General features: G+C 31.2%; 1 protein-coding gene across 1 annotated transcript; it reads left to right on the top strand.

The window, feature by feature from the left end:
* The first annotated feature begins 8711 nt into the window (after positions 1-8711).
* LOC147815904 (uncharacterized) lies at positions 8712-9983 on the top strand. The gene has a single exon (XM_087156649.1). The coding sequence runs from the start codon at positions 8712-8714 to the stop codon at positions 9981-9983; it is 1272 nt and encodes a 423-aa protein (XP_087012775.1).
* The last annotated feature ends 6123 nt before the right edge of the window (positions 9984-16106 follow it).

Here is a 16106-nt window from a genome sequence, read left to right as displayed (position 1 = left end):
CAGAAAACTGCATTGGACAATCTGGTTTTTCCATAGTTCCTGCAGATATAGAACAAGCTTTGAATGAATTCGAAGATTTTGACGTGCCATCACCTGGTGGTATCAGTATGCGTCTGCTGAAGCATGGTAGCAATAACTTAAAAAAGCTTTTGAAGGATTTAATTCAAGCAATCTTTGATGGCCATACAATACCAGAGGAAATTAATGAAATGTTTTTCATTTATCAGTCCGGTGACGAGAAACTGTTGAATCTTATAAATTGCTCAAAATGTGTTTCTCACACTGTTATGCAGGTCATGAGTGCAATTATAAAAAACTTTATCGAAAAAAGTAATGCATTTAAAGAAAAATGCAAACTAATTCATGAAGAATCGTGTTTGGATGCAACTTTTGTTCTAAGAATGTTGATTCAGAAGTGTGCTGACAAGCAAAATAAACCCCTGCATTTAGTTTTCATCAATTTAGAGGAAGCTTTTCTTGATGTACCACGCATAAAAATGTTTAATGAACTTCAAGAGCTAGGGATTGAAGACTCTTTAGTGAAGATAGTTAAGCATTTATACAAAGACAATACTGTTCGCATGATCTTTTCAAACGAAATTTCTAAACTTAGTTACCCAGTATCTAAAGGGCTTAAGAAAAACTGTGCCTTATCCCCAACATTATTTAATGTTTACATTCGAAGGGCAGTAGAAGAGTGGTTAAATGAAAACGATAAAAAGGGTTTCAACGTGGACAAAACAAAAATGTTTTCGTTTCTTTCGGAACAAACGAATTTAGTTGTTCTTTCGGATAGTCGGAAGAATTTAGGTTCCGCAATAAAGAGCCTACGAATACATTTAAGAAAACTAAATTTGAAAATCAGTTTCAAAAATATCAAATATTTAGGGATAACCGAAGATGATGAACGAAAACTGAAGATCGGCGAGAGAAACATAGTCAGTGAAGACTGTTTTGAATTCCTTGGATCGGTATTAGAAGTTGGTGGCAGAAACGATATCGATATTTACAATCGAATTATAAATACGAAGAATGCAATTGGCGTATTGCACTCCGTAGCTCGTGACAAACGAATTGACAAGGGTTGCAAGAAACGGATATATCATGCTATCATTAAAAACAGCTTGACATTTAGTTGTGAGACGTGGACAATGACTGAGAAGCTTACGTCACGTCTTCTTCGAGTTGAAATGTCTTATTGGAGGTGGTGTTGCGAAAATTATCCCCAGCATTTCAAAAATGATACCCTACTTGAAATAATGGAGGTTGATGAAGTTGTTGATGAGGTAGTGAAGCTGAAGAGATCAGCTTGGTTTGCAAAAGTCAAAATGATGGCTGATAATAGATGGTCAAAATGTGTTCTGGAATGGAACATTGATGGTAAATCCAAACCTGGAAGGCGGAAGCGTTGGATTGAGGGAATTGAGGATTTCATAAAGAAATTGAGCTTGCGACAAGGGTTTGTTATTAAAAATAAGCATTTAGAAAATATAGTTGCTCTAAATCGTGAATCAAACGAAGATTCTTAATATTAAAACATAAACTAAAGATAGTTCATGCTTTAATGTGATTTTATGCTACGTCATATTTTTGTTGTTGCTGTTATTCGTAATTATTTTATATTCTGTTTTTATCATATCACTTATTTATTAAAATGTTGTTATATCACTGATTTATAATTATATACTGTTATGTTCTTATGCTTGTAATACATTATTAATTTGTTATTTTATACATTTATAATTTTTACATGTAATATCATTGATTATAATGAGTGTAAATTTTAATCTGTTTCCTAAGTTGCAAATTTATTTTCACAACTTGTTTTGTCAATTAGATGCGTCAATTGTAAAATTTAGTTTTCTAATGTATTCACTATTCTTATTTCAATTTGATTATTAAGTGACAACTTTTTGATTTCATAGATAAAAATTATTTAAATGTTAACAATTTATTAAATAAATATAAATGGCGTTGATACCTAATTGATACTCCTGTTACAATGGATTTTTTAGATATTTTACAAGAATATGATCTTTAATCTAAAACAAAATGGTCTTTAATATAATTACACCATTTCTAAAGGAGCATTATAAGAATTATTACGATGATAACTTTCTATTACGATGATAACTTTCTTTTACTATTGAACTCTACCTGTCCGATTTAAAAAACTTGTCACTGATGCCAGTCCAGCTGACTAAAGGTAATTGTTTTGTTACCTCTAGTCTGTCGGATCGTTTTATACTCTATCTGTTTATTTGTTTGTTAAAGATAATTTGTTATCAACAGATTATCCAGTTTCATTTTAACATCTCAGGCTCTCTCTTCACGTAACTGTATACAGGAAAATGCTGTTTGCATATACGTGCTTTTTATTTAGACTATGGCGTCACCTGTTGATACATTGGTGAGTTAGAAGTTAAAAAAAAGGTGAATTAAAAAGTTTTAGAAAACTACCAATTTTGAATAAAACATGTTGTGGTCGTTCATGCTAAAAATAGAATTGCTTAAGAGAACATCAAAAGTAAAAGTATTTCGTGATACATAATTGTTTTTTCTCGCTCATATTAAAGATTGTTTAGATATGAAGTGAAAAATCGCGCGCAAACGAACTCGCATATGCGGTGTTATGTTCTCAGCATTTATATCAGAAGGTTTCATTTCGCTGACCTTCTAAGACTCAGTAATTCAGTTTTTGCCTCTTTCTCACAATCTTTGTGCGATAGAAATAATAACTGCTCAGTTTCAGAATATGCGGCTCGTTAGGTAGCACATACATCAACTTAAATATACCTAGTCACTTTTACGAACACTGAGCCGATAGGAAATAAAAAAAAAAAAGGATTTAGCGAGTTAAAAGCAGCATCTTGTGCTATATACAAAGCGCAGAAAATATTCAAGGTTCCTTCGATTATTACTAAAACGTAGGTTTACTTGTATAACTTAACGAGCTTCATTGTGCTACATTGATATGAGAGTGATATAAGCAGCAAAACATTTACAAACACTGGGCTTATTACTATTTTTCTCAGCAATATATCTACAGAGAATAATCTTAAAAAAACTATAATAAATATACACGTATTTATTGAATGTATACACGTACTTATTGAAATCACTATATGCTTTACGATATAGACTGTAATAGTTTTCAAAATGTGCTCAGAGGATAAGAGGTACTACAAAATTTTTTTAAAACTTAGAATATTGAAATATCAATAGAAGGGAAACAGAATTGCCATGAAAAGTGAGTTCAGGAAACCCTTGAGTAAGGCATGAAGTTTGAAATGGTGAAAAAACTCTCAAAATATCAAAACGCAACCAAATTATTGCAGGATTACTACCACACTGCGTAATCCTCAGTAATTCTTGTATAATTTGCTTGCATTTTGATGTGAAGAATTTTCAGCATTCGAAACCTCATGGTTTACTGTATTACTACTTTTTCTGTACCTTTAAATTATTTATGTAGATAAAAGAGAATTTGTTATTAACCTTTTTAGTCACACCGGGACATATATGTCCCACAGACGAAAACATCACTGGGACATATGTGTCCCATCTAAAAAACCTGGTATGAGGCATATGTCTCAGCCCCCACCCACCAATTGGCTAAATTGTTGATTTTTTTATTTCATATTGGCGGGATATTTTTTTGTTGTTGCCTTATTTGATCTTTTTGCCTTATTGATCGTATTTTGTTTTTGATTTTTTTGGAAAAAAAAGCTAATCTTGAAAGGGTTAAGGATTGTTTCTGCAATATAGCATCCTCTTATAATTACTACATTGAGGTGTTTAATAATAGAGCTAGTAATATTGCATAGTTGAAGATTAATAGTTTTATGTGCCATAGATTACTTATGCAAGCTATATAAATAACATATACGTTTAAATCTATATAATTTATGCATTACATCAAGCATGTTAAAATGGCCAAATCTTTCACTACACTCGTTCCTTGTAATTTCAGAGTCCTAAAATGTAATATAAAAATACCTCTAAATGCATTACAATTCTATATTTGGTAAAACATAATTGGGAAGAAAAAGTTTTATCCATATTTTAGTACCTGAAATTAATAAAAAACATATACTTGGGTAGGGTGTAAATTATGTTTATGTAAGGAAAACCTAACTTTCGTTGAATTAAACATTTAATTCTCATCTCTAAAATAAGGCAAATAATGTCCCAAAATGAATAATTTATGGAATAATAATTTTAGTACAGAAATGTAAATTTTATTTGATAATGAATAAAACAGAAAATTTTTCACAGTAATATATATTTAAAATATAAACTGTACATTTAAATTAATAGTTTAATGATCCATTTATGTTTAAAGAAAATTATATTACGTATATTTTAAACAAACATGACTTTAAATTCCAGTTTTTAACTTTAAAAAAAAATTTTTTTTTGTTTATTTTTAGAAGGGAATACAGGTAGTAAGTTTAGCTTATTTAGAGTATAAGTAAAGTTTTATGTAATTAAATTGTTTTTATTTAATTACTAATTCAGAGGTTCTGTGTATTTTCTGAAACCTGTTCTAATGGGATACATTAACACATGTTTTCATTTAATTTATTTTACAGGATTTGTAATTATTCTAAATTTATTAAATTCTGATTTCTGGTCTTATTCAGCTTTGCATAGTATGTACGAAATGAATTTTCGATTTTTGTTGAGTTATTTTTAATTTTGAAAATTATTATTAGTTGTTTGTTATTATAGAAAAATTAGTTAGTGTTTCTTGGTATTTTTAGTATCGTTAACATTTCCTTGTTAGTATAAAATTAATTTCATTGCAAATTCCTCATTTTTTTTCATAAATGCTGCATAGATTGTTTTATGTAAGTGATAGAGCTTATAAGTTAGGAAAGAAAATATAAAGATTTGGTGTTTGGTCCATGCAACGAAATGCTTCTTGCCAACATTTGCTTAGTCTTTTTTGTATAGTGTGTGATCCTATGATGCAATATTTATTGTATGACTTTCTATTTGAATTATACGTTGTAATAAATTAGTTGGTTTAAAGTATTTCAGAGTTTTTTTTTCAACATTTCCTTACTTGTATAAAATTAACTTCATAGCAAAATTTTAAATTTTTTTTAATAAGTGCTGCATAAATTGTTTCATGTAAGTGATAAAACTTATACGCTAGGAAAGAAAATGATATGATATTTAGTCTATGCAACAGAATGCTTGCCAACTATTGCATAATTACTTTTGTATTGAATGTGATGCATTAATGAAAAATTCTGTATATGATTTTCAATTTAAAATATATTATTAAATTAGTTGTTTGTAAATGCAATAAAAATATAATTTAATGTATGCTGGTGTTGTTTAACATTTTTTTGCTTACAAAATTAACTTCATTGCAAAAAATCCAATTTCTTTTTGCTACATGCTGTTTAAATAATTCTTATACAATTGAAAAAGTTTATAAGATTGAGGTTAAATATTATTTGAGTACATAAGAAAAAAAATATTGTCTGAGTACACATTTCATAATTACGATTTGTATTAGGAAAGAGTTTAAAATATGATTTAGGCATCATAGCATAATCCTTGATATACTGATTATAGTGTATGGATAAAAATAGATATTAAATTATGGTAAATATAGCAACACACATAATTTCATCAATACACATAACTATCAAAAACTCAAGAGTGATTTGAAAATTAAAAAATGAAATAAATAAAACTCTTATGCTTAATAAAAATTAAAATATTTGGGTGTAGCCTATGAGAATAAAGTTGATACAATTTCAGTCAATTTTTCAGAAAATATGTTAATTTTACATGAAGTTTATCTTAAAATGTGTTGCGAAAATGCCTTATAATTTTTTAAAAAAAAAAACAGATGAAATGTCGGTGATTTATTTAATGTCATTAGTGCTAATTGGAAGAACAACGACTTTTCATTTGCTGCCTAAACTTTTTTCAGAAAGAAGCAAGCAGATGAAAAGTCAATGGTTTAATTGCTGTCATTTGTGTTAATCGGATAAACATCAACTTTTTATCGGTTAATCGGAAAAACATCAACTTTTTATTTTTTTATACTTTTTCAATCTGCTTCCTACACTTTTTGAAGAAAGAAGCAAGCAGATGGGAAGTTGGTCGTTTATTTGATGTCATTAGTGTTAATAAGAAAAATGCCGACTTTTCACAGTTTCAGAAACGTTTTTTTGCAAAGTTCACAAAGCCCTGCACTATATAGGGGAGAATGGGGTCAATTGTAACAGGGTACGATTGTAACAGAGCAAAAATTTCGAGTGTCGGGTTTTAGATTTGGTTCCCAGGTGGCGCACAAGGTGTATATAATAAATCTACATGTACACCCCTGCTGGCAACCATTTTTATGTACTTTTGAAAGAGTTACATCACAAAAGATATTTTCACGCTACGTAAGTACTATTTTTGGTATTAGAATATTATATTGTAGCAAAGTAATTTTGTTTAAACAAATAAAAATTATTAACCGAATATCTAAGAGGACACCTTAATTAACAGTTCAAAAAAATATTAGTTTTGTTAATTAGCTAGCATTGTTTTTAACAAATGAAGCTGAAATGGCGTCTTGGGGACAATTGTAACAATAAGTAAAGGGACGATTGTAACAGCTGAAAATAAATAATCTTATGTTTACAAACCATTACTTAACTCTTTAAGAACCACCAATAGTTTCCAATACCATTTATTTTATGTTGCATGTGCATTATTTTATTTGTCACTTTTCACAGCATAAATTAAAACTTTTAACCCCTTAAAGTTAAAAGTTTAACCCTTTAGGTCTCTGCTCATTATTATTTTTATTCCTAAAATATCACTACTATTTTGATAAATAAAAAAATATATCACAACTATGATAATATGTATAATTAACTATGTTTTAGTTGAAATTAAGAACTGTTACAATTGACCCGGTATGTGGGGACAATTGTAACAAGTGCGCGACTGTCAAAAATTGTTAATAACTAATATAATAACATTTAAAATAAGGTATTTATTTTTTTTTCCTAGTAGAGGATAGTCTACTTTACTCGTCTGTCAATTAATACTAATAATATATTGGATTTTTTGCTAGTTAAAAATAGTTAAGTAAAAAATGTTACAATTGACCCCACTCTCCCCTACACTTCTTATTTTCAGTAACTTCGTATTCCCAGCTGTTCAGAATTTTGAACATTCAAAGCATAACCCTAAAAATGTCTACTTTGCAGTTCGGGTACTTAGTCTATAGGCCAGTCAGCCCTTACATTGACACCCCACTACATTTTTTTTTGATAGTGTTATAGTTTTTATTTATTTGATACGGTATTCTGAATTGTATTCTCGCTCTTCTTTATTTTTTATTCATTTATATCTGCAACACAGTAGGCTTGTGATATTCGATGAACTTATCGGCCCTTATGAAATTAAAGACTAGAAAGTCCAAACTACATAAAGTCACCGAAAGAAAGAAGAAGTATTCAGAGTTAAAACGAGAATAAAACCTAATAACTCCCTACTTCTAAAGGCCTGGTTTCTTAGGACAGGACGCCGTCAGCTGGAAATCAGCGCTAACCTCTGATTGGTCCATTTGTGAGTTTAATAGTATGCGTCATCGTACGCTCATCTTGAACACTAGCCCTTGATTCCCACATTGACTCTGATTGAGACTGGATCATTCCATTTATTTCAAAGGTGGGAAAAGTAGAAATTACTGCGCATGCGCCGGATTTACTCTCACCAGGGTTGCCATAAGTAGTATTTTCAATAATACGTATGGTAAGTATTGTGTCACTAAAAATTAAAGATAAATAATTTTAATAATAAAATATAAAATAACATTTCTATATAGTATTTTTTTTAAAAAGTGTTGTACAAATGTTTTTTTTTTTAATTAATTTTTATATCAAAGAGAAGTGCCACTCTAGTTTTTTGAAGTAAAAAGCGATTTTTGAAATAAGACTACTGGATACATCTCGATTTTTACAGTGACCATGATAAACTGTTAGATATGGAAGCCACAAACTAAATGCAAATTATTCAAGCCTGGCGATGTTTTAAATAGCAGTCGCCGTGGAAATCAAGCTGTACCACTAACCGTTCGTTTTGTACTAGTCACTTTATCTAGTGATGATTGTAAGAAATAAAAGTTGATTTATTCCTAGTTTGTAGATTAGAATGTAATATAACTTGCTTTTTGTGCTACCAAAACAGACTTTACGCTTTTTCTTCCTATGTAGAATATGTTATGAAAATGGGATTTTTTTTTTAATGTTTGATTTTCTATAAATTTGTTATAAATCATTTACAATGCACAAGAGACATTTATGATACACACAATTCTTTTTAGACAAAATTGTTGATTTGAATCTTTGTTACTACGCGTTCACCTGAAGTTAAAGTGCACAAAAGGGAAAATATAATTGTTTTTCTATTTTAAAATTATTTTATTCTTAGTAATATATCCTTTTATTTTATCTTTCTAATAGTATTATTATCCATTTAATAGCATTTTATCCTTTTAATATTATTTATACTTCCAAATTACTGCAGCAGATGGCGTTCAAAAATATGTAGTATTTTATGGTATTTTTTCAGATAAAGTTGTAGTACTTTTTAATTTCAAAGTCTGGCAACCCTGACTCTCATGTTCTCATCCTTGGCTATCAAGTTTATACATAACGCGTTGGTTTGATTGCTAACATTGTGCTATGTCCAATGATTTTAAAACAAAAAGGCTCTTTTTAGGGCCACCTTCGGAAAACTATGTTGACGACACGGAACAGAACTTAGGTAATGAATTTATGGATACGGATAAAGTATTGATTTTGGAAAATAATGTTGACGACTCGGAACAGAACTTGGTTAATGATCACATGGATAAGGATAAAATATTGCCTTCCGAAAATAATATTGACAACATGAACTCGCAAAAAGTGAATAAATTTTCCTGTGCACATTGTGTTCAAACTTTTTCCAAAAACAGTAATCTACGCCGGCATGAAAGAAATGTTCACTCTATAAACAATGCAACTTGCAACCAAGTTTGCGGTCTATGCAGTTTAAAAACCCGAACAATTATAGATCTCCATAATCATATAAAAACGGAACATCCTGAAATTAAATTAACTTTTCATGATAAGGTATTTTTTTGTCAATCTGATTTTGAACAGTGGAAAAGTGACATCGAGCAGCAAACTGTCTCTTCTTTTATCTTAAAAAACTCATTACTAAAGGAAAATTCAGAAACTCGGTATTACAGATGTCACAGAAGTGGTATTTACAAACCTTGTGAAATAGAAAGGAAAAGACGTTCGAAATATACAGGATCTATAAAAACTAGCATCACTTGTCCAGCAATGATCACTGCTACTAAAGAAACTGTTCACGAAGCTACTCAAATTACTGTGCAATATCAATCAACTCATGCAGGTCATAAATGCGAAGTAGGAAAACTTCCCTTGCAAAAAGAAGACCGTGCAACGTTGGCTAATATGCTTGGTGTTGGGATGCCAATAAGTGTTGTGATGGACAAAATTCAAGCCAAGTTCTCGCCAACGAAGCGATTAGGACTTACTACACGTCAGGATATTTACAATGTTGCTCAAGGTTTTAATGTTAGCAATATTATGCATAACGATGATGCTATGGCAGTTGATATAACTGTGAAGAAAATGATGCAGGAAGAAAGTAATCCTGTTCTAATATACAAGCCGATCGGTGAAAAACTAAATCAATATCCAGGAATTGAAGAAGAAGAATTTTTGCTAGGAATAGCCACTGAATCTCAAATTGAGTTAATGGATTTTTATGGAAAAGAGTGCATCATGTTAGATGACACCCATGGCACTAACCAGTATGGGTTTCACCTAACTACAATTTTAGTCCATGATGAAAACCACGAGGGTTTGCCAGTAGCAATTTTCTTCTCTAAGAGAATTGCTTCTGAGAGTTTAGAACCATTTTTTGATGCTATTAAATAAAGATTGTCAAGTTTTGTAACCCGTGTCATGATGACCGATGACACAACAACATTTTTGAATGCCTGGGTGAAATCTTTTAAAAACGAACCGCGTCATTTGCTATGTTCCTGGCATGTTATGAAAAGTTTAAATAAAAACCTCAACTCCAAAGTAAAAAATGAAGTGGTTCGAGAAAACATGAAAAAAGACATGAAGCTGATAATACATGAATTGGATGAAATTACTTTTTCAAAGCTAGCTGAAAACTTCTTTGTACAATACAAAGAGGAAGAATCTTTTCTCAGCTATTTTCAGGAGTATTACATGTCCAGAGCAGAAAAATGGGCATATTGCTTCAGAAAGGGTTTAAAAATAAATACGAATATGAAGTTAGAACGGTGGCACCGCCAAATCAAATATGAGGAATCTGGCGGTGTAGTTATGAAAAGACTGGACAAATCCTTACAGACAGTAATGAAAGCAATGGCAAAAAAACTTCTCAATAGGGTTATCGCCATTGAACGCGGTAAGCTGACGAATCGCGTCAAACTTATAATGAAACGCCATTTGGAAAGCACTAAAATGGATGCCAGTATGTATTCAGCTATGCAGATGAATGAGGGACAGTATATCGTATCAAAAGAGGAAGATGGAAAAATTTTTACATATGAAGTCGAAAAAGAGAGCAGTAGCTGTAGTTGCACTACTGCATGCATAGATTGCAATATATGCATTCACACCATGTCGTGCAGCTGTGTAGACTTTAGTATAAGATACGTAATCTGCAAGCATATTCACTTTGTATGCCAAAAATTTAAAAACGTGTGTAAAAAAGTCGAAGAGGATATTTGCCCTAGTACATCCCAGGAGAATATGCTGGTTATTGACGATGACGAAATTTCTAAGAATACTGAAAAGAACATTATTTTAAAGCAGATGAATAAAAAACCTCGGAAAGACATGAATGAGAAAAAATTAGCTATAGAACAATATTGCAAGGATATATCTAGTGATGCCCAATCCATTCAGTCATTTGAAAATTTACAGCAAATTGAAGATGGTTTAAAAAATATTCGTGCTCTAATGCAAGCGTTTAACAATTCAGAATTGCCCACTTCTGAAGAATGGAAAGCTATTCCTTCCAATAAAAAAATATATCCTCAAAGGAAATTCAAAATTCCCAAAAGAAAACAACAACAAAAAAAATAGATAAAAGGATAAATGAACTCAGAATTCAATATTTTTAACGCAATTCCTTTCTACTATATGCTTAATTTTATTTGCATACATTTAAACTACTTTTATAATACTCATCATTAAACAACTGTATGACCTTAATCTTAAACCTTAATTTCTTCAAGCTTGTATCCTGATGAAACTCTCCCCGAATTTTCTGCAAATAGGCTATTTTCTTATGATAGTAAAAAGAAATGAAATCATTACACAAATTTCTCAATTTTTGAAGTAAATATTTTGGTTCGAAATTTTTTATGCAAATTTAAAGTAGCATTCATGCTTAATCTTTTTTATTCTTGGCTTATTTCTTGCAATACATTTTTTTTTCATTTAGCACATAGCCTATTACTTTCATCTTTCAAACAAAAGATGAGAATATTCTCATTTCGGTATTTATGATTTTCATTCATATAATATGAAATATATAATTTCAGTATCTATTTCAGTAAGTCAGTGAAATTGGCCAATAACCAAGCGAAAGTGCACGGTTTTTGTACTGGCAATTAATTTAAAAATAAAAAATAGCTGTTTCCTCCTTGTAGGCTTTAAGTTAACCAATTTTTGTGATTATTTTTTTAGTTTCTAACATGACACGGTTCAGCTGTTGACAATAGGAAACAGCCAGCCATTTTAGTATCAGTGCTATTGCGGAAATTCTGCCAAAAAAAGATACTTATTCGCCATTATTTCGTTAAGTTATTTGGTAACTTTCAAATTTATTTTTCATAGTAATTGATCATAAAGAAAATACAAATATAACTTATTCATACAAAAAATGAGAAAATATTTAAATTTGAACGACAGACAAAATTATTTTTTTAAATTGGCGAAAATCGGCGGCGGATAATGCATAAAAGTAATTATGGCTCTTTTTTGCTGCTGGTGAAATAATTTTAATAGGTTTTAAAACTCAGATATTCCATGAATGGTGATGATTTTTTTTCCTGATCTTTTTTTTCAAAACTTGGTGCATTAGAATAATTAAGTGAAAACTTCAAATTTTAAAACTTAGATAAGAAAGGTATATGTTATGTATTTTAGTTACAAGTAAAAATATTTATTTTACTTACGCTTCAAATTCATAATTTAATGTGATAGCGCCATCTTTAATCTGTGTGTCAAACAAATTACTTATTGTTTCTATTGGAAAATTATAATATTCTTCATATTTACTATATCATTTCAGATTGTTGGTGAAAATTATCCATTTATAAACTTTTGTGGCGTTATTTTCATTTTCTTGAGGTAATCTCACTAAATAAATGTATTTGAACTCTTTTGATATTTTTCTTTCATAAAATAAAATTATAATATAAAAGTATAATTTCTTTCATAAGATAAAATTATTATTTTATAAAGGTACTTATCAATTAAAGGGACCATGTAGCCATGTTCCGTATGTAGCCATTCCCCTGTAGCCATATATATATATATATATATATATATATATATATATATATATATATATATATATATATATATATATATATATATATATATATATATATATATATATATATATATATATATATATATATCAATGTTCATATAGACGAAGATATGTGAAAAAAAAGTCGCCAACATAGTTCCTAAAATCAATTAGTACCAAAATCACTTTTGGGCTTTACACTTTGTATGCGCATAAGGATAATGGGATTTCATGTTTTATTCATCTTATTCCTGTTGGTGGTTCTCTACATTATTAGCACATGGCAATGCAATAATATGTATTTAAAACTTCTTCTGAACAAAATGAAGATAGAAATAACGTTTAATTTAGCATTTTTATGTAATTAAATATATCTGTTAATTGCATAAGAAATTAAATTTTAAAGAATAAATTTTGATTATTTATTTATTTTTTGTAGAATAGTCACGATTATCCATTCATAGAGATTGGAATATATATAAAAAAATAAAATACATCTTTTGCAAACAGAGAAATATACAAATATGCTTATAAAATAAAATAATTTCCGCCCATGCGTTTTTATCATCTTTATTTTTAAAAAATTCTATATTATGATGAATCTTTAATTTCATTAAGCTCTTTCTATATTTTACTTAGATTTTCTTACCTCAACTTCATAAAAATACAAGAAGATATATAAAATAATATTTCAGACACTATATAAAATTAGTTACGATTTTAAAAAATGTAATCAGAGTGTAAAAAATATGATATTTAAAAACATCAGATTAATTTAAAACTTATCAGAAATGTATAAGTTAATATATATTTAAGTCCGAAATTGGTAAATGGCGCCGTCATTTTAATTTTAAAAATCTGCTTACAGAAAGAATAGGAGATGTGTCTTCAAAGAAGATATTGCAATCGGATTTACTGTATAGCACGTGCGCCGAAATGATGCGCAGCAATTTCTACTTTTCCCACCTTTGAAATAAATGGAATGATCCAGTCTCAATCAGAGTCAATGTGGGAATCAAGGGCTAGTATCTTGAACTACAATTGCCGTCCAACTCAACTGCAGTTGGATTACAACGTGACGCTAACCACAGTGGCAATGGCGGACAACATCCAACAGCACATTGAAATCAGCCAAGATTTTGATTTTGACATTAAACATAGCTTCTTCATTAAACATAGCACTCTTCATTTAGCTCAGCTATAATGTGTTTTTTCTTGGACAAAGTCATTATTTGTTCTCTAAAACACTGGTCGACAATAACAAAATCAATACAAATTCAAAATAAATATTTGTTTACGTTATTAACGCATGCACAATGAGAGATAATGTCTGCGTTGAACCGATTGCTCATGCTGAGCTAACAAAAAAGTATTTCTTTGGCGTCAGCTCTACGTCAACTTTCCGCTGACGCCCAGATAAGGCGCTAGTTCTAAGAAACCAGGCCTTGAGCTAACAAACCAGTATTTTGTTGGCGTCAGCGTGACGTTGACATCCCGCTGCCGCCCAGATAAGGCGCTTGTCCTAAGAAAACAGACCTTAAGCTGTTTTTGGAGAAAAAAATCCTTTGGTTACGGAATCTAGCTACTGTTGTTTCTACTGATACTTGGGCCTCTTGCGCTTTAAGTCAGGAAGGTGCTCCTGTCGTTTGACAAGAGAGCACCGCAAGAGTGAAAGTATGTCTTAGTGCAGAGCCCCACGTAGTAAATACCTGCACCACTCATTCGTAAGGTCACTTTAGACATAGATCCTTTTTTTTCCAATGGCAGGCACTTAATTTGAATCTTTGCCTATACTATGCCAGAATTGTTGCTCATTTCGCGTTACCCAATGGGCACCTGTGAACCAAAGTCACGGAGGTGAGCAACATTGCCCACGACACACTGCCACAAACCCGTTTATAAGGTGGGCCACATTCACACATCATACACACACAACAGAGGACAGCACAAAGATAGAGAAAAACATCCATGCCCAGAGCGGGATTCGAACCCGCAGCCTATGGCTTCGCAGTCAGGCACGCTGACCACTCGGCCACCTGGCCGGCTTAGACATAGATCTGAAGAGGGTGGAAATTTTCTCTACATCCTTGTACTGTCGTGTAATTCGAAAAAACAACGTAAATGTTTCACGATTGATTCCGGAAAAAGTGGCTTGGCAACTATTTTTCTTCAATCTCTAACGCTATGAACGCTAAAAAAGAATTTCAAAAAGACAGCTAAAACAAAATTTATTTAAAATAAAAATTCTTGCAATATGTAGCTTACCATACGAAGATGCCAAATGTATATATAAATCTCAATTTTGAATTTGTCCCGCAGTGGATTGATCGTTAAGACACGGTTCCCAGCAGATCACCGAAGTCAAGCAACATTGGCTGCGGTCAGTGTGCACGTGGGTGACCACTTGGATCAGTCTGCGTAGGGACCGAGAGTGTGCGGTATGTGTCCTCGTTAAGCTGTTCTACCGTGAAGTTCTAGACTTCGCGTGCAGGTCGTCGATCTATCGAAGCGGGGGTACCATTCCTTCTGCAGAGGATCAAAATTGTGATGGCATGTCTTCGGATCATCCTCAGGGATGCTTCCCAGATCGTCGCCAATAGCCCATTGCGCAGCTCTAGTGTGACATAAATGAACTACAACAACAACAACAACAACTAAAATGGAATTTCAAAAAACCGATAAAGCAAAATTCATTAGAAAAAAAAAATTCTTGTAAATGTAGCTTACCATATGAAGATGCCTAATACATATATAAATCTCAATTTTGAATTTTTTGTCGCTTGCTTTGATTGCATTGATTGTGCACTCATGCTCAAGACTTTCGATTGTATAGGTTTTATGACCCGTATATCGATTGTACTCGGTGAACCTCGATGAAGTCATCAAAAACCCGGATCGGAGCTTGATTCTAAGACCACTGGGCTACCCGGTATCCAGAGACCCGGAATCCACCTTCAACTATTTGATTAAAAAGTAATTAATAAGCCTTCATTAAGCTGAAGGAAAGCACATTAAACAGTTGACAAGTAGAAAAATGCCGAAAGCATACAAGAAAAATACGAGAATGGATTTTGGTAGTTCGCAAGTTCGCGCCATGAAAAATCTCGATGCTTATAAATATTTATTCAAATAAGGTAACTTCACGTGGAATTTCTTTTGTAAACATGTGCTTTTAAAAGAATTTTCTTTCAAACAAACTTGGGACAAGAGCCAGGAAACTTTAGGTCTTAAACTTTTGGCACTTGTCTAGGATGAGGATTTTTAAAATTTATTTATTTATTTTTATTTATAAGTACAAAATGCATTTGAAGGCTTGTGTGAGAAATTAAGACTAATAAACCTTTGTAAAGAAGGACAGATAACACAATACTGAGAAGGACAGTACGGAGATACATCCAGGGTAACAGCGGGATTCGAACCAACTACCTCAATGCTTCGTAAACAATTGGCGGATAATACCGCTCGGATAGGAAGGCTAC

This window comes from Parasteatoda tepidariorum, chromosome 2 (assembly GCF_982258835.1).
Source record: "Parasteatoda tepidariorum strain Cologne lab strain chromosome 2, Ptep-v5.0, whole genome shotgun sequence".
Lineage (NCBI taxonomy): Eukaryota > Metazoa > Arthropoda > Arachnida > Araneae > Theridiidae > Parasteatoda > Parasteatoda tepidariorum.
This window is presented reverse-complemented; position numbering and strand designations above follow the sequence as displayed.